The 19,992-nt window shown below is 50.4% G+C and overlaps 1 protein-coding gene across 1 annotated transcript in view; it reads right to left on the bottom strand.

Moving 5' to 3' along the window:
• The window catches only part of FA2H (fatty acid 2-hydroxylase), a 71,419-nt gene that overhangs the window by 9,254 nt on the left and 42,173 nt on the right, over positions 1-19,992 (bottom strand). Inside the window, exons 3-6 of the mRNA XM_044987772.1 lie at positions 15,626-15,768; positions 14,416-14,522; positions 9,157-9,329; positions 7,830-8,082 (exon numbers count right to left, since the gene is read on the bottom strand). Of these exons, the coding sequence (XP_044843707.1) occupies positions 7,830-8,082; positions 9,157-9,329; positions 14,416-14,522; positions 15,626-15,768 (676 nt within the window). The remainder of the gene's footprint in view (positions 1-7,829; positions 8,083-9,156; positions 9,330-14,415; positions 14,523-15,625; positions 15,769-19,992) is intronic.

Raw genomic sequence — 19,992 nt, 5'->3', positions numbered from 1 at the left:
GTGAAATCTGAGGTGATACAGGTGTCATTTTGGGAAATAAACAAGTGATTTAAGGAAAGAGAGTGAAAAGTTAACTCTACAGAGAATCATAGAATCTCAGGGTTGGAAGGGACCTCAGGAGGTCATCTAGTCCAACCCCCTGCTCAGAGCAGGACCAAACCCAACTAAATCATCCCAGCCAGGGCTTTGTCAAGCCTGACCTTAAAAACCTCTAAGGAAGGAGATTCCACTACCTCCCTAGGTAACCCATTCCAGTTCTTCACCACCCTACTAGTGAAAAAGTTTTTCCTAATATCCAGCCTAAACCTCCCCCTCTGCAACTTGTTCTATCATCTTCTACCACTGAGAACAGTCTAGATCCATCCTCTTTGGAACCCTTTCAGGTAGTTGAAAGCAGCTATCAAATCCCCCCTCATTCTTCTCTTCTGCAGGCTAAACAATCCCAGTTCCCTCAGCCTCTCCTCAGAAGTCATGTGCTCCAGCCCCCTAATCATTTTTGTTGCCCTCCGCTGGACTCTCTCCAATTTATCCACATCCTTCTTGTAGTGTGGGGCCCAAAACTGGACACAGTACTCCAGATGAGGCCTCACCAGTGCTGAATAGAGGGGATGATCACATCCTTCGATCTGCTGGAAATGCCCCTACTTATATAACCCAAAATGCCATTAGCCTTCTTGGCAACAAGGGCACACTGTTGACTCATATTCAGCTTTTCGTCCACCGTAACCCCTAGGTTCTTTTCTGCAGAACTGCTGCCCAGCCATTCGGTCCCTAGTCTGTAGCAATGCAGGGGATTCTTCCATCCTAAGTGCAGGACTCTGCACTTGTCCTTGTTGAACCTCATCATATTTCTTTTGGCCCAATCCTCTAATTTGTCTAGGTCCCTCTGTATCCTAGCCCTACCCTCCAGCATATCAACCACTCCTCCCAGTTTAGTGTCATCTGCAAACTTGCTAAGGGTGCAGTCCACACCATCCTCCAGATTGTTAATGAAGATATTGAATAAAACCGGCCCCAGCACCGACCCTTGGGGCACCTCACTTGATACCGGCTGCCAACTAGACATGGAACCATTGATCACTACCCGTTGAGCCCGACCATCTAGCCAGTTTTCTATCCACCTTACCGTCCATTCATCCAGCCCATACTTCTTTAACTTGCTGGCAAGAATACTGTGGGAGACTGTATCAAAAGCTTTGCTAAAGTCCAGAAATAGCACATCCACTGCTTTCCCCTCATCCACAGAGCCGGTTATCTCATCATAGAAGGCAATTAGGTTAGTCAGGCATGACTTGCCCTTGGTGAATCCATGCTGACTGTTCCTGATCACTTTCCCCTCCTTTAAGTGGTTCAGAATTGATTCCTTGAGGACCTGTTCCATGATTTTTCCAGGGACTGAGGTGAGACTGACTGGCCTGTAGTTCCCTGGATCTTCCTTCTTCCCTTTTTTAAAGATGGGCACTACATTAGCTTTTTTCCAGTTGTCCGGGACCTCCCCCGATCGCCATGATTTTTCAAAGGTAATTGCCAATGGCTCTGCAATCTCATCGGCCAACTCCTTTAGCACCCTCGGATGCAGCGCATCCGGCCCCATGGACTTGTGCTCGTCCAGCTTTTCTAAATAGTCCCGAACTACTTCTTTCTCCACAGAGAGCTGGTCACCTCCTCCCCATACCGTGCTGCAGAGTGCAGCTGTCTGGGAGCTGACCTTGTCTGTGAAGACAGAGGCAAAAAAAGCATTGAGTACACTAGCTTTCTCCACATCCTCTGTCACTAGGTTCCCTCCCTCATTCAGCAAGGGGCCCACACTTTCCTTGACTTTCTTCTTGTTGCTAACATATCTGAAGAAACCCTTCTTGTTACTCCTAACATCTCCGGCTAGCTGCAACTCCAAGTGTGATTTGGCCTTCCTGATTTCACTCCTGCATGCCTGAGCAATATTTTTATACTCCTGCCTGGTCATTTGTCCAATCTTCCACTTCTTGTAAGCTTCTTTTTTGCGTTTAAGATCAGCAAGGATTTCACTGTTAAGCCAAGCTGGTCGCCTGCCATATTTACTATTCTTTCTACACATCGGGATGGTTTTTTCCTGCAACTTCAATAAGGATTCTTTAAAATAAAGCCAGCTCTCCTGGACTCCTTTCTCCCTCATGTTATTTTCCCAGGGGATCCTGCCCATCAGCTCCCTGAGGGAGTCAAAATCTGCTTTTCTGAAGTCCAGAGTCTGTATTCTGTTGCTCTCCTTTCTTCCTTGTGTCAGGATCCTGAACTCGACCATCTCATGGTCACTGCCTCCCAGGTTCCCATCTACTATTGCTTCCTCTACTATTTCTTCCCTGTTTGTGAGCAACAGGTCAAGAAGAGCTTTTCCCCTAGTTGGTTCCTCCAGCACATGCACCAGGAAATTTGACTCTTTAATTTAAAGTTTCAAAACTGATAAACCTTTTTGCAAAACACAGGTAATTAGTGTTGTTTGGCTTTGGGATTTAGCATTTAACCCTTAAGGGGTAACTTGATTCTTTATAAAATTTAAAATGTTTTTAAATAAAGACCAAGTCATGGCTGCAATAGGCAGTCAAAATCAGGAGAACAGGGAGAGATTCTGGAGTCTTTGTTTGTTTGGGTTTTTTTTTTTTTGTAACAATAGCAGTTAAGAGCTGTAGTGAAAGAATAAGAAATTAACAGTGACCCTCTGAAGCAACAGCAGAGGTTAGGTGCACAAAACAAAAAAGAAGCAACGTTAAAAACACTGAGCCTTAAAATGGCTCCGTGTAATCAGACTGTCACTTTGATAAGGGTACATGAAAACTCTAAGAACAAAAGCAACAGTTACACCTTATGTAAAAATTGATATGGCTAATGTTTAAAAAAAAAAGTTGTAGTATAGAAGGAATGTGCTTTTTCCCTAGGACATATACAGTATATATTGTAGAAAGGGGTAAAAGAAATGCAAATAAAACATGCTACTGAATTAAAATCCTATTAGGGCTCCAAAAAGAGCCACAATAGACTGTTTTCTTTTTCAGATCTCTGTGCGTTTTGCAAGCAGGAGTTGAAAGTGGAAAGAAATCAAAACTCTTGTGTCCCTTTTAAGACAGAGTCTCTGAGCTCTGCTGATGGCTTTGAATCCAAAAGCCAAGCCTGTGTTGATGCAAATTACCTAACTGATAAAGGAAGGTGAGAACTGCCAGCACAAAAGAAATTGCCTAAATAAAAGACATGGTATAACAAGATATCTTTAATAGATTTGACGCTAATGTTACTGTTAATATTAAACATTGAAATAAATGTAATGTTAGTAAGTACCCCTGTAACAACATATAGTGTGTATGATTTTTGGAAAAATCCTTAAAGGTAATATGGTAATGATGCTTCTCAGCTATTACCTGTGAATAAACTTAACACAGCAGGAAAAACATTACAAAACTTGGTCTGCTATATAAAAAGAAAAACTTAAGGTACACCACCTCATGAATTTAATAACTAAACAGTGGAATAATTTCCCCATAACCCTAAAAGCCTGTTGAGAGTCTTTGGGTTAAGTTTAGAGGCGAGAGCAACAAGAGTGATGTCGTGGTGGGCGTGTGCTATAGACCACCAGACCAGGAGGATGAGGTAGATGAGGCTTTCTTCAGACAACTTACTGAAGTTTCCAGGTCACAGGCCCTGGTTCTAATGGGGGACTTCAATCACCCTGACATGCTGGGAGAGCAATACAGCAGTGCACAGACAATCCAGGAAGTTTTTGGAGAGTGTTGGGGATAACTTCCTGGTACAAGTGCTGGAGGAACCAACTAGAGGCAATGCTCCTCTTGACCTGCTGCTCACAAACAGGGAAGAATTGGCAGGGGAAGTAGAAGTGGGTGGCAACCTGGGCAGCAGTGACCATGAGATGGTTGTGTTCAGGATCCTGACAAAAGGAACAAAGGAGAGCAGCAAAATATGGACCCTGGACTTCAGAAAAGCAGACTGACTCCCTTAGGGAGCTGAAGGGCAGGATCCCCTGGGAAGCTAATATGAGGGGGAAAGGAGTCCAGGAGAGCTGGCTGTATTTTAAAAAAGCCTGATCAGGGGTGCCAGAACAAACCATCCCGAAGTGCAGAAAGAATAGCAAATATGGCAGGCGACCAGCTTGGCTTAACAGTGAAATGTTCGGTGAGCTTAAACTCAAAAAGGAAGCTTACAAGAAGTGGAAATTTGGACAGATGACTAGGGAGGAGTATAAAAATATTGCTCGAGCATGCAGGGGTGTAATCAGGAAGCCCAAAACACAACTGGAGTTGCAGCTAGCAAGGGATGTGAAGGGAAACAAGAAGGGTTTCTACAGGTATGTTAGCAACAAGGTGGTGGTCAGGGAAAGTGTGGGCCCTTTACTGAATGGGGGAGGCAACCTAGTGACAGATGATACGGGAAAAGCTGAAGTACCCAATGCTTTTTTTGCCTTGGTCTTCACAGACAACGTCAGCTCTCAGACTGCTGCACTGGGCAACACAGTGTGGGGATGAGGTGAGCAGCCCTCAGTGGTGAAAGAACAGGTTAAGGACTATTCGGAAAAGCTGGACGTGCAGAACTCCATGGGTCCAGATCTAGTGCATCCAAGGGTGCTGAGGGAGTTGGCTGATGTGATTGCAGAGCCATTGGCCATTATCTTTGAAAACTCGTGGTGATCAGAGGAGGCCCCAGACGATTGGAAAAAGGCAAATACAGTGCCCATCTTTAAAAAAAGGGAAGAAAGAGAACCCAGGGAACTACAGACAGGGGTGGCTCCAGACCCCAGCACCCCAAGCGCGTGCTTGGGGCGGCATGCCGCGGGGTGCGCTCTGTCGGTCGCTGGGAGGGCGGCAGGCGGCTCTGGTGGACCTCCCGCAGGCGTGCCTGCGGAGGGTCTGGTGGAGCCGCAGGACCAGCAGACCCTCCGCAGGCACGCCTGAGGGAGGTCCACCGGAGCCGCAAGACCGGCAACCGGCAGAGCGCCTCCCGCGGCATGCCACCCTGCTTGGGGCAGCGAAATGTCTAGAGCCACCCCTGACTACAGACTGGCAGCCACACTTCAATCCCTGGCAAAATCATAGAACAGGTCCTTAAGGAATCCATTGTGAAGCATTTGGAGGAGAGGAAGGTGATCAGGAACAGTCAACATGGATTCACCAAAGGCAAGTCATGCCTAACTTTCCTGATTGCCTTCTGTGATGAGATAAGTGGCTCTGTGAATATGGGGAAAGCGGTGGATGTGATATATCTTGACTTCAGCAAAGTTTTTGATTCAGTCTCCCACAGTATTCTTGACAGCAAGTTAAAGAAGTATAGGCTGGATGAATGGACTATAAGGTGGATAGAAAGCTGGCTAGATTGTCAGGCTCAACGGGTAGCGATCAACAGCTCGATGTCTAGTCGGCAGCCAGTATCAAGCAGAGTGCCCCAGGGGTCGGTCCTGGGGCCGGTTTTGTTCAACATCTTTATTAATGATCTGGATGATGGGATTAATTGCACCCTCAGCAAGTTTGCAGATGACACTAAACTGGGAGGAGTGGTAGATATGCTGGAGGGTAGGGATAGGACACAGAGGAACCTAGACAAATTAGAGGATTGGGCCAAAAGAAATCTGATGAGGTTCGACAACAAGGACAAGCGCAGAGTCCTGCACTTAGGAAGAGAGAATCCCATGCACCGTTACAGGCTGGGGACCGACTGGCTAAGCAGTGGTTCTGCAGAAAAGGACCTGGGGATTACAGTGGACGAGAAGCTGGATATGAGTCAGCAGTGTGCCCTTGTTGCCAAGAAGGCCAACAGCATATTGGACTGCATTAGTAGGACCATTGCCAGAAGATCGAGAGAAGTGATTATTCTCCTCTATTCAACACTGGTGAAGCCACATCTGGAGTATTCTGTCCAGTTTTGGTCCCCTCACTACAGAAGGGATGTGGACAAATTGGAGAGAGTCCAGTGGAGGGCAATGAAAATGATTAGGGGGCTGGGGCACATGACTTATGAGGAGAGGCTGAGGGAACTGGGGTTATTTAGTCTGCAGAAGAGAAGAGTGAGGGGGGATTTGATAGCAGCCTTCAACTACCTGAAGGAAGGGGGGTTCCAACGAGGAGGGAGCTTGGCTGTTCTCAGTGGTGGCAGATGACAGAACAAGAAGAAATGGTCTCAAGTTGCAGTGGAGGTGGTGTATGTCGGATATTAGGAAACACTATTTCACTAGGAGGGTGGTGAAGCACTGGAATGGGTTACCTAGGGAGGTGGTGGAATCTCCATCCTTAGAGGTTTTTAAGGCCCCGCTTGACAAAGCCCTGGCTGGGATGATTTAGATGGGGATTGGTCCTGCTTTGAGCAGGGGGTTGGACTAGATACCTCCTGAGGTCCTTTCCAACCCTGATATTCTAGGATTCTATGATTATTTAAATCCACCAGCCTCTACATTACCATAGCTTTATTTACAGCCTTAAAATCCTCCCAAGTTCAGAAGTCACGGCTGAACGCACCACTTTAACTCTGCCCTCTTGCACAATAGAATCACACAAGCTCAACTTCATCTCACATACTAGTGTTCTGGTCACAAGGAAAAAACTTTCTACAATTTCAGGTCAGGGGCAGCTCTAGCTTTTTTGCTGCCCCAAGCACAGCAGTCAGGCAGCCTTCGGCGGCTTGCCTGTGGGAGGTCCGCCGGTCCCACAGCTTTGGCGTACCCACCGCTGAATTGTCGCCAAATCCGCAGCCTGACTGCTGCCCTCACGGTGACCAGCAGGCCGCCCTCCGCAGCTTGCCGCCCTAGGCACGCGCTTGGAGCACTGGTGCCTGGAGCCACCGCTGTTTCAGGTACACATGTGCATCTGTGCACAGTCCCTGTTACCTATGTCTGCACACACAAGGAAGTAGTTAAGATTTGCTTCAAATGTAAAAAGCTCTGAAATGGGATTCTTGGTAGACTAGGAAGCATCTGTTTGCAACTAATTCAAATTAATTTTTTGTATATGTTTGTATGTAATTGTAGAGTATTAAATCTGAACATTTAATAAATCAAAGTAAGTTTCCTGACCCAAGTACACAACTTGCCTTAAATCAAGGCACATACAAACAGGGGCAGAGTTAAGGCTCAGTAGTCAGCCATATGCACTGGAATTTCCTGAGCTTGATTTCAGCCCCCCTGATTAACAGCAAGTTTGAAGAAAGTGAATCAAGAGGGGGAAAAGCATCCCACACTTTCTTCAAATGTCAGACAGTAACTGGAGGAAAACAGAGACTGACAAGAGAACATACCACCACTATTTACAAAGCCATGTTGAGGTGGCGTATGCGTCTGTGCCATTACCGCCAGGCTGGAACTTCTCCGCTGCATGCATAAACCTCCTGGAAACTCAAAACTGGGACCAGGCTTTTAATCAGACGTGCCTAATTTTAGATACCCAAGGCCATGTTTAGGCACCACAATAAGTGGTTGCTGAGAACTTGCAGCTTTTCTTGACCTTGGGAGGGGCTGCCAGGGCTCAACATGTGTGAGGAGCAGGCCACTTTTTTCTTTGCCTAAATGTGGCCTTGGGCACCGAAAGTCAGGCCCTTGTGATTAAAAGCATGGGCCCAGTTTTAAGTCTCCAGGAGATTTACGCGCACAGGAGCGGAGCTCCAGCTGACTCAGAGGAGAAGAGCAAAGCCTGGGGGGGTTATGAGACAAATGATGGTTCAGAGGCATGTCACCCCAAGGCATAGATGATGCAGCCCTAACGAGCACAGTCTGACCTGCTGTCTCAGCTCTCCAGGGGTCAGCAGTGTTCGCCGGTCACATGTCTGTTCCGAGGGGGCAGCAGGAAGGAGGAGAAGGGGGCAGGTACCTGATTTTTGGTGTTCGAAGTGGTGCTTCACGTGATAAGCCTTCAGCCCATACAGGTAGGTGCCTTTCTTTGGCGAGCCGTAGTGCAGGTAGTAATGAGTCATGTCGTAGACAACATAACCAAACAGCCCGCCGACAAATATGGACATGCCAAGTGCTTCAGGCAGGAGCAAGCGCAAGAGGGTGTAGAAAAACCCAATCACCAGCGATGCAGGCACGGGAGGGAAGACCAGACGGGAGCTGTCAAATGGAGACTGGAGGCAGAGAAGGACAATGGACAAGATGAGTTCCTAGCGTGTTTAAGGAACCCAGGTGCGATACTCTTCTGGTTCACGTGACCCAGAGAGAGAGAGAGGGGGCAACGTGAACAATTACCATCAGATCACAAGCTACAAATACGTCTGCCTCTGCTCTCAGGGTCTACAAACAGCTGTTGTGGAACCTCTGACCAGTCAAAGGAGCTGTGTTTCAGGCATCATGAGTGAGCTTCCAAGCAATGTCAGAAGCGTCTACAAGCGCCTGTGGAGGTGTCAGGTTGGCTACGAAGGCCAGCTCCACCTTTCAGGGGGTTAGAGTTCTAACTACTTTGCCACTGTTCCCCACCCTAACAGAGCTAGAGGTTGCCAAGGCAGCTCAGGTGCCCACAGAAGGGGAAGTTTGTTAAAAGCTACTTTTAACCATCTAAGTTTAAACCTGGTCAGACCCCTACCCGGTGCAGACTGGCCCAGCTCCTTTGAGTTCAGTCGAGTGATGTTGATTTCCGCCAGCCAAGAAGCTGGCACCACATTCATGGATTTGGGATATTACATTCACAAATCAACTCACCCAATTTCTAGTTACCCAACAAGGCTCAGGGCTTCCACAGTTCCCATCACTAGTGCTAAAGCATCTACTGTTGTAGAAGCACCTCGCCCTGCTTTGAGTCATTGAGAAATACAACCCTGCGTCAGCAGCCTTCTCAGGTGCTAAAGCGTTTCCAGTCACCATTGAGAAATTCTAGGCAAATGCCCCTACATCTGGAGTCTTGCTGCATATGGCTTGCCATGCCATGTGCCAAGAGACTGGCAGGCTGCCACTGGAGCTGGTCCTGTGCGTGTCTAAGCACGGCTCCGCAACTTCGGTCAGACCTTGAATTTTAGCTTTCATGGCAAGGCTGTTGCTCTGGGCAAGTCTAATAGCACTGGGTGGTGCTCCTTTCCTAATCAGAGATGCCACGAGTCACGCTGACATGCATGACTAAGCTCCACAATTCCCATGTCTGAGGCTGTTATCTCCAGAGATCTGTTGTGCCACTCCCTACATTGCAAGCAGGGGTGAGCACTACTCACCTTGTGATGCTGGCCATGCAACAAGAAATGCAGTGTGATGAGATAATAGTTACTAGCAGGTGGCTTCATGTGGAAGAGAAAGCGATGGATGAGATACTCTACTAAGGACCACAGGAACATTCCCAGCACGAAGATGAATGGGAAGAAGTACTTGTGCACAGGGATGGAGTACTCTACACGACAAGGAGACATGCAGCTATCAGCAACCATGCAGCACTACCACAGATAGCGAGCAAGACGGGACCACATCACATGTCACTGCTTCTTTCACGTTTACTTTGTGCTTCCCAGATTTCCTCTTTAGCAGCTTCAGACATATCCACCCAGACCCTCTAGGAGGGCCCGGAGTCTCCTCTCCTCTCCCCTGCCAGCCAGGCTCTGTTCTGGCAACAAGCTAGCCTTACTGGTAAAGCCTGTCAATCCTTGACTTGGCCACTGCAAATACCTCCAGTTCCTCAGTTCTCCACCCTCCAAATGCCACAGTCAAGATTCTCCTCCTCCCCTGGAGCAACACTGACCATGTCCACCCCCTCGTCCCCCTCAGATGCTTTCAGTGATCTCCATTCCTTCCACATCTCCTCCTCTCTCCAGACTCTGCCTAACTCACCCCATCTCTTCCCTCGCACTGCCCGTTGCACCCTTTGGCTCCTTCACCCCCTCCTGACTTCCTGATACCCCTCGCACTGGAAAGGGCCAGAGCCCCTCTGAATCTGCTTGCAGCAGCAGAACCACCATCTGTACCATGGAGTCTCCCAGCAAGGACTAAACCTCCCACCCTCCAACCAGATTTTTAATTGAGCAGCTGATGCTTCTGCCATCGTCTTCTGTGTATTTAAAGGGAAGGTTGCGTGGAGGCTGCTGCCAGGCTGGAGTGCATTCCCATTGTTCCACAGACAGATCTGCCTCTATCAGGACACTGTGCGCTAGGCAGAGAACATCAATGGGAGGGCTGTTTTCCCATGGCATGGCTCAAACATGCTTCTTTGTATGATCCCCAGTCATTTACGCTGCAGGAGCAAAGCCAGATTCTTGGGGTGTGTAGGGGGGAATGTTCACTGGAGAGGGAAGCCAGCTAGCGTGAGAGTCCCTAGCACTTGGGCCATGTGGTGCCTGCCCGCTTCCCCACTAAACGCTGCTGTAGTTCGTACTTCTAGTGATACACGATACATGCAGCCTTCAGTCTCGGCCTGGGTACGCCCCTACGGTGCTGCCCTGCCCCCAAGCCCATTCCCTAGGGGATGCTTCCTGCAGACAGTAGTGCTTACTGAAAAAGGAACACCACCCCCCCCCCCCCGCCGCCCCCGGCTACAGACCGTTCAACTTGCTACCAGCTGAGGCCAGGAATCTACTACTGGTTTGACACTTTAGATCTTTAAAATGGGCATGACAAGCCCCCTCTCTTGTGACTGACCGTCTGTCATGGATCAGGCCTCAGACAACAGCACAGAAGATTCACAATTAGCTTTTGAGGGGTGGGGGGAAGAAGGGGAGAAAGCCTCACCCTAGAACAAATCAGTTGCACGGGTGACTCTCTGCAAGCATGTAGCGGTGCAAGGGGGAAGCGCTCTCCCTAACCCATCTGAGAGCACAGTAGAGCGAACACTGCAGTGGGGCACCAATAGATACATGTTAGGAAGTCTGCCTAGTGTCACAAAGCCTTGACAAGGGCTGCTTCTGCCCCTCCTGGCTGGCTCCTAATGCAGGGAGTTCGGATCCTCTCGACAGTTGAAGATCTAGCTACAGGTTTGACTGGACTTCCTGAGTTCTGCATCACTGGCTGTTTGCACCAACCTTTTCCCGGCCTCATGGTCTTTTCACCACAGCTTAATTTCACACCTGCCCTTCTCACGCTCTGCCCCCCCACCCCATCCCTCTCACCCCCCCATCCCTGCTCTTTCCATTTAGCTGATCCCCGCCTTACTCAACCCCAGCCCCTAAAATAATAAAACTCACAGCATTACCCTGCTCTCTGCTGCCATCGCACTGTTCACCCTGCTCGCTGTTCTACCCTTTCCCCACCCGCGTCTGCCTGGTCTATTTCGGCTGTAAGTGCTGCAGGGCAGAGACTGTCAGCTACTGCGTTTGTACAGCACCTGGCACAGTGGGGGCCAGTTCTTAGCTGGCCCTTAGGCACTGCTGTCAGAAACGTGATTATTCATAAAAAAGGCACAGAGGCTGGCTGGGGGTGGGGCACAGAGGCAGCACTTCAAGTTACTTGAGACTAGTTTAAAAAAAACACACCTAGATTCCAAGTTGAAGATGTCTCTTTAAGACCCCAGCTAACAGCATTGGACAGTGATCTGCTCCAAATGCAACGCCCCCTCCAGCCCATTGAGCTGCACCCGCGCCACCATGGCACTAGGCTCTGGTGGGACACGGCCACATGAGAGGAGGGGGAGATCCTCCCTCTCCCGCTGTTCACCCACCCCTGGATACAGCCAACACTGACACCAAATGGCATCTCCAAAAGGAATGCAGCTCAGGGGAGGAAAACAGCACATTAGAAACAAAGGCAGCAACATGCTCTGGCTGCAATTGTTGCTGGCAGGAGGGTGGCCAGTGGGGGATTTCACACAAACAAGCCACACACCGTGGGAGGTCTGCCCAGCGCCAGCAGCACTGAAGGATGGGCTCCTCGAACAACCTTACAGAGCTACAGACTGACAGCGCTGTTTCTTTTGCTTCCATTCAGCTCCAGAGTGGTTGCTGTGTGCTCCCTGTGGGTGCGACCCCTGCTGGAACTGGGGCTGTTCTCCTTGCCATGGCGGGGGGCTTGGCTGGCAGTCCCCCACTACGGGGCTCCATTCCTCCCCCTACCTAGCCCTGTCCCCCGGTTATTTTTAGTAAAGTCACGGACAGGTCACGGGTTCTGTGAATTTCTAGGTATTGCCTGTGATCTGTCCCTGACTTTTTACTAAAAACCATGATAAAACCTTAGCCTTAACTAGGAATCACAAGCAATTCACAGACCCCTCTGGGGGGCCGGGCTTTGATGTCTGGACACCTATAGCCCTTCAAATCTGGAGAGACTCAATATCTATCCGACACCAGGATGGTTCCATTTCAGACACATGAATGCAGAGAGGGCCAGAAAAACACAGGGCATGAGAGCCAGGGTTTTCGAGATGAGTCAGTGATTTTTTTTTTTTTAATCTTTGGACTGGGAGCAAGCATCAGTGGCACAGTGATCTGCCACCCTGGCAAAGAGCCAAGGTCTGCTCTGGGGACCCCACCATCTGAAACGGGGGAGCAGCAAGCCACTGGCAGAAACAGTCATGAGGACCCCCCCATTTAGTTAGAAACACAGCTAAAGATGGCGAGCGCACCTCTGTTACACTAACAGTACCTCCATACTGAAGCTGGAAGGGGTAATCCACAGCTCGAGTTGCTGTACGCATGCTGGCTGCTGGAGCTAGTTCATGGGCAGTGGGACCACTAGCCACACAAATATATACCCAAACTCAGACTCCAAAGCTAGCAGGGACCATCACAACTAGGGGGCTGGAGCACATGACTTACGAGGAGAGGCTGAGGGAACTGGGATTGTTTAGCCTGCAGAAGAGAAGAATGAGGGGGGATTTGATAGCTGCTTTCAACTACCTGAAAGGGGGTTCCAAAGAGGATGGATATAGACTGTTCTCAGTGGTACCAGATGACAGAATAAGGAGTAATGGTCTCAAGTTGCAGTGGGGGAAGTCTAGGTTGGATGTTAAAAAACTTTTTCACTAGGAGGGTGGTGAAGCACTGGAGTGGGTTGCCGAGGGAGGTGGTGGTTAAGGTTTTTAAGGCCTGGCTTGACAGAGCTCTGGCTGGGATGATTTAGTTGGGAATTGGCCCTGCTTTGAGCAGGGGGTTGGACTAGATGACCTCCTGAGGTCCCTTCCAACTCTGATATTCTATGATCATTTAGTCTGACCTCCTGCACATCGCAGGCCACAGAACCTCACCCGCCCACTCCTGCGATAGACCCCCTAACCTCTGACTGAGTCACCGTCATCCTCAAATCATGGTTTAAAGAATTCAAGTTACAGAGACTCCATCATTTACAGGGTCAGACGGGATTGTACTTGGGTGCCTGCTACTATTTTTAGCATGGTAGTTCCAGCAGAGCTAGCACGTGTACATTTCCCCAAACTGGAATTACATCTCCTGGCCGCTGTGTAGAGACACCCAAAAAGGGCCAAATAAGGTGTTCTAGTGAAGTGGGACAAAGAAGAAATGGCTTCTGTCTTTGCTCAGGATCCGGCCATAGGGAGCTGGATAAAGCAGGCCTGTGCAGGTGTGTCTGGAGTGAAGCTGAATCTGGTTCCAGCGCTGCAGTTCATGTGCTCAGTAAAAAGCTTTGGGGGCTGGACTGACAACAGAGAAGTGTTGCAAACTTGGCACAAGTCACTGGATTGGTACAATATTTTCTTCCTCTGATACACCTTGCCCAAAAACACCACCGTGATGGATGGATTACAGCTGTCCCAGACCACAGCCCCCAGCAACCAGACTTCTGCAGCAAGCCAGTGATCTGGTGCCACCCACAAGCCCAGAATGGGGCTGGATGCGGACAACTGTGGCTATGACTGGGTTTAAAGGAGACTGGATGTTATTTCAAAAGCTGTACTTGACAAAAAGGGTTAATTTGCCACTGTTCCATGCAACTAATTGTAGCTTCAAACATGCACCGGTGGGGTGGGGTGAGTGGTGGAAAGCAAGCCAGCCATCCCCTCGTCCCTCTACGTGCAACACATGCGTACACACGCACACACACGGATTTGACCCCTTCATGCTAGTGGGATAGCTTGTGCCAATGTACATGCTAGTGACTCCCATCAGGAAAGCGGGGATGCAGGTGAGTGCAATTGCTTAAGGGCAGGGCCGGCTCCAGGCACCAGCATTCCAAGCTAGTGCTTGGGGCGGCAATCTGCAAGGGGTGGCAGTCCCTGTTTTGCCCCCAAGCAGCGCGCCGAATTGCTGCCGCGGACAGCGGGGGCAATCTGTGTGCCCTTAGGGCGGCACGCGCGTTTCTGCGGTGGCGGCAATTCGCAGCAGCTTCTATGTTTAGCTGTCTGCGGCAGCTTCAGCTAAACATAGAAGCTGCTGCCAAACTGCCGCCGCAGAAACGCGCCTGCTGCCCTGAGGGCACACCGACTGCCCCCGCCGCGGCGGCAATTCGGTGCACTGCCTGGGGCGGCAAAAACTGTAAAGCCGGCCCTGCTTAAGGGACCCGGATTAGACAGGGACAGGTGGAGCTGTGCTGGAGTTCAGTACCTGTTGTGAATGACGAGAAGAGTCTGGTAGTTCCCTGCGCAAGAGACGCGTAACAGAACCAGCTGAGATACAGCACCACAGGGATCCACACCATGATAACGATGTACCTAGAGGATGGAGGAGAGGAATTCATTTGAGCAAATTCACAAGCTTTCTCCATGCTCTATGGCAAACTTAGGGCTTGTGCACACTACCACTTGTGTTGGTATAATGTACATCACTCAGGAGTGTGACTAAGCCACACCCCTGAGTGACATAATTTACACTGAGCTAAGTGCCATTGTGGATAGCACTATGTCGGCAGGAGAGCTTCTCCCGCAGACGTAGCTACCACCTCTCCTGGAGGTGGAGTTCTTGTGCCAGCAGGAGAGCTCTCTCCCATCGGCATAGAGCGTTCTTCCCTGATGCGCTGCATCAGTGCAGTTGGGCTGCTGTGGTGCATCTAGTGCAGACTAGCCCTTAGCTATTCCAAATAGGGCACATGCTTCAGGGGATACCGAGGCAGCTGTACCAGTGGCCCCAAAGCCAGTGTTCGGCTGTCTACACTTCACAGGCCCTTGCTTCCTGCTCAAGCTCAGAGAGGAGGAGGAGGGGACCCAATACAGACTATTGGGAGAAGAGCTTTAAGCAGCAGCAATCCTACATCCTAAAGGAGCAGGCCCCAGTACCAGAGGCTGCTTTGCAGGGGAGTCAGCCCAGTGGCTTGGGCTGTGCATGACCACGGCAGAGACTCAGGCTCAGTTTCCAGGTCTCTTTCTTCCCATCCTAGGAATGCTGTGGAGGAAGCACCTCACATTGCTCTGCAGCTGCTCCCCTTCGCCTCATCACCTGAGGGGCACTGAGGGACGCAGAAGCAAGTCTCACCACGGTCACTGTAGATGCAATATTGACTGGAGGGTGGTAGATGACGAGGCAGAGAGCCTGAGGGCTCCAGAAACACCTGTATGCCCCAAGAAGCTCCCAGATGGGATGTGTCTTGTTATCTGAGCTCGGCCCATGGCGGAGCCACCGCACTGAGGCGGCTTTCCCTGCTGGACCCCAGGAGCTCCCTGTCCATCCAACAGGCCCAGCTTCCTTCCCCTGGGGACATGGTCTCACAATGAATCTCTATTTCGAGATTCTAGTTTTGGGCATGACAAGAAGCACAAGCCCTGGGGGAGGGATCAGACAAGGCCAGACCTGCGGCAAGCCCCCCTCAGATGACACTTACCATGCTGTTTTAGAGAGGGACTCTATGAAATCTGAGTGGAACAAGCGAATTGGCCGGTCCACAGGCTGATGCACCCACTCGTCATATTTCTCCCCCAAATGGCCCACCTGCCAGAGCAATGGTTTGTGCCAGTCCACGAGATCCTAGAGGAGCAGAGAACAGGGGGCAAGATCTTTTACAATCAAGTCACTAAGCCATTTTACATTCCTCACCTAGCGCAATGCCTTACTGTGTATTACTGGTTGATGAGCATATCTCCCATGGACCATCAGGGTGAGCCAGATAGCTTGTGCAACCAGCATCCAAGAACTTCTCCTCTGTACAAAGCAACACCTAAGGGGCTTTACCCGGGCTCAAGGTTAAGATTGCTACATTAATATGAGCTAGGACACTTCCCCAAGCTGGGGAGCTGGCAGGTTATGCAAAAACTAAAAATGGTAACATCATACGTCCATCATAGAGTGAGCTGTTCGCTTCAAGGAGCTGAATCTATTAGAGTCAGGTGGGTAAGAAAGGGCCTCTCCCTTAGAGAAAAGGCTAGGGGTTTCGTAAGCCCGGAGGGTGCAGGAGAGAAATCGTACTGCTGGCTAAATGATGGCAGAACAGAATTAGAATCAACTCTCCGTATCGGAAATGCTGAGTGCTGCTCAGTTTAACACTCATGTTATTTATTGAGCTGCTCTATGGGCCAGATTTTTTTTTCTAGCATTTAAAGTATGGAAGCATCCAGGGTTTTTTTTGTAAGACACTGTGTTTATCTGCACTGTGAGAGACACAGTGATCTCTGTGATCAGACAGACAGATCCCTGTGGCAAGCTGGCCTGCTAAGTTATGCTCAAAGCCCCCTGCAGCCCCTGGGGGTTTGTGCAGCAGGATGAAAGTTCTGTGGCAGCTTTTAAAATTGAATATGAAAGTGACCCCCCCTCAAACAGTGCTGTGACCCCTGGGTTACAGACAATTAAGAGCTTCACTGCAGGTGGGGCAGAAGGAGCAGGGGGCCTGGCAGCTGGGCGTGGGACAGGGAAGACAATTTAGGGTGGGGATGATTAAAAAATGCTCAGTGCTGGCCTGATGTTGCTCTCCCTAAAGTCAATGGAGGCAGAGCACTTACAAACATCCCCACCCTTGCTTTATCACAGGCAGCGAGTACAAGAGACCAAGGTATTGTGGCTAGATCACTGGCATGGGTGGCAGGTTTGTAGAAATTTTGGTGGTGCCCAGAACCCGGCCCCCCAACTCTGCCCCCCCAAACTCCACCCCCCGACCTGCCTAAGGCTCTGGGAGGGGGGTTGGGTCGGGGGAGGAGGTCTGGGGTGTAGGTCCTGGGCTGGGGATTAGGGTGCAGGAGGAGTGCAGGCTCTGGGATGGAGTTTGGGGATATGAGGGGGTGCAGGGGGATGAGGGTTGGGGCTGAGGATGAGAGGTTTGGGGGTGGAAGAGGGATCAGGGCTGGGGCAGAGGATGAGGGTGCAGGGGGATGAGGGTTGGGGCTGAGGATGAGGGGTTCATGCTGCCAGGGCAAGGAAGCACAGGTGGCTTTATGGTGCCAGGTGATGGAGGCCCACTGTACGTCAACGAAGCCGACCAAGACACTAACCCTATCTCCCACAAACAGCAGGGTGAGCCAGATAACCTGCGGTGCTCGTGTGCAAACACAGCAAGGCCTCAGGCGCTTTCCACAGGCTCAAGGTGAAGGCTGCTGGATCATTATGTGCCGGAGCACGTTTCCAGGCATCCAAATCCTGACAAGGCAAGGAAACAAACTAGGGTGACCAGACAGCAAGTGTGAAAAATCGGGACCGGGGGGGGGGGGGTGTAATAGGAGCCTATATAAGAAAAAGACCCAAAAAATCGGGACTGTCCCTATAAAATCGGGACATCTGGTCACCCTACCCAAGGGGAAGGAGCTTACAGCATTCGCTAGAGGTTGTAGTACCTGACTAACAATTGCAAAGAGCTCCCAGTACGTTTGCTGAAGGGACACGGTTTGTTCCCCCAACTGTAGCTATAACTGTGTTGCCCAAACTGAAGGGCACCAAAAAAAAAAGTTACACATGCCAGAAGCAAGTGCCATGGGATTCGTTCCTCTCAGTGTGGGTGACAGGCTCCATTTCACAGACACACTGGTTGTCAGTAAAAGAGGGCCCACCAAGCATGCATGGAGTAGAGGTAACTGTGGGACTCTCAGGAGAGGGAGAGTTGAGCTGGCAGCATCCGTTTCTGCCTGCTGAAGAGAGCTGGTTAATGAAGCCGCCTGGCTGCTGACCATGTCCTACGGTACTGACTGTGTGAAAGGCGAGTCAATCTAGGGAGATAAAAATCGCTTCCTCCTTTATCCCTCCCATGCTCAGGACAGATAACGCTCCAACACAGCTACTCGGCTCTGCATTGCCCAAGGAAGTCAGAATGTCGCCATGACAACACGGCATCCAGGCCATGTTATGAGTCAATTGGCTTATCTGAAGGACTGTAGTGTCACGTACCAGCTCATAACAGTGCCTGCCTGTGCCACTCCCCATGGGCACCCTGGGTTGTGAGTATAGGTGGCAGGTATTGTAGGTTGGGGAAGTCTGTGCCTCCTCAAACAGCCTAGTGTGGCCCCGCTCACACTCCATCCCCAGGCCGCCTCCTGCTTGCTGTTCGCTCTGGCCTCCAGCAAGGGAGGGGGACAGAAGGGGCGGGGGCCTTGGGCAGAGGCCAGAGACTAGCCTCCTCCAACACTGGTTGTGAGGAACCTCGCCAGCACCTGCCCTCAGCATGAGACAGCTTTGTCCCCAGCCTCTGGCAGCACAAGCCCTGCCTTCCAGAACTCTGCAGGCCTCACTTCCTCTCTTTCCAGTAGAGACAGGGAAGTGTTATTGCCATTATACAAGCATCCGGAACAGTGGGTGCTGTTCTGGTCTCCCATGTTTAAGAAAGATGAATTCAAACTGGAACAGGTGCAGAGGAGGATGATCCAAGGAATGATAAACCTACTTTGAGAGAGGACACTCAATAAGCTTGGCTTATTTGGCCTCACCAAACGATGGCTATGGGGAGCTATGATAGTTCTCTATAAATACATCACATATATAAATACCAAGGAGGGAAGGGAGTTATTTCAGTTAAGCGCCAATATTGGCACAAGAACAAATGGATAGAAACTGGCCATCAACAAGTTTAAGCTTGAAATTAGAGGAAGGTTTCTAACCATCAGAGCAATGAAGTTCTGGAGCAGCCTCCCAAGGGGAGCAGTAGGGGCAAAACACCCAATGGGCTTCAAGACTGAGCTTGATAAGTTTATGGTGGGGATGGAATGATGAGACTGCCTACAATGGAACGTGGCCCACCGGTGACTGCCTGGAGCAAAAATCCCTAACAGCCAGAGACTGGGCACTCCATGGGGCAGGCTCTGAGTTACTGCAGGGAATTCTTTCCCAGGTGTCTGGCTGGTGAGTCTTGCCCACATGCTCAGGGTTTAACTGATCACCATATTTGGGGTTGAGAAGGAATTTTCCCCCTGGTCAGATTGGCAGAGACCCTGGGGTTTTTCGCCTTCCTCTGCAGCATGGGTTACATGTCACCTGCAGGTTTAAACTAGTGCAAATGGTGGATTCTCTATAACTTGAAGTCTTGACTAAAGATTTGAAAATTTCAGTAACTCAGGGCTTGTCTACACTACCAAATTTTGTTGCCAAAAACTTCCTTTTGGCGACAAAACAGCAAGAGTGCACACACTACGATAGGACTTTTGGCAACAAAAAACCTCCACCCCTACGAGAGACTTTTGTCTTTTCCCCTCCCTTTATTGTGACAAAGAGCCAGTGTAGACACTGCTGATTGTTTCCTTGACAGAACTGGCTTCCACCAGTATCCCCCAATACCTGCCCTGATTGCTCTGCTCAGTGTTTTGACCTCTGCTACCCTGCAGGCATGCGCCCTCCCCTTTCAAAGCTCCGGGAAGTATCTGTGTGCTGCTCCCTTTGGGAAAGAAAGAGCAAATCATTGGACTGCTCCTGTTCTGCCTGGCACTAGGAACACAGCAGCAAGGTGGAGGGGGACAGACCCTGTGCTGCTTTGCCATTCCTCCACATGGAGAGCTCACAGAGCTACTCGTAATGCTGCTCTCAGCAGCGGAGGGGGCTGTGGGAGAACTCGGAGAGAATCCCCAGATGTGCAGCAATCAGCTCTTCCTTCCCATGGCGCTGGGCCCAGACTCCAAAGGGGCCCCGAGAGAGGCCGGAGTGATTCCACGCCCTGGCATTGGACTGGTCCCGGCCACGCTGCCAGCTCAGCCTGGCAAATGCCATTACCTTCCAGCAGGGCCAGGGAGTATGGCCAGGGGCCAGGGTGTGAGGGAGTGAGTCTCTGGAGGTATGTGCGGAGCT

This window comes from Mauremys mutica, chromosome 14 (genome assembly GCF_020497125.1).
Source record: "Mauremys mutica isolate MM-2020 ecotype Southern chromosome 14, ASM2049712v1, whole genome shotgun sequence".
Lineage (NCBI taxonomy): Eukaryota > Metazoa > Chordata > Testudines > Geoemydidae > Mauremys > Mauremys mutica.
The sequence above is the reverse complement of the archived record's forward strand: the minus strand, read 5'-3'. Positions and strand labels throughout refer to the sequence as shown.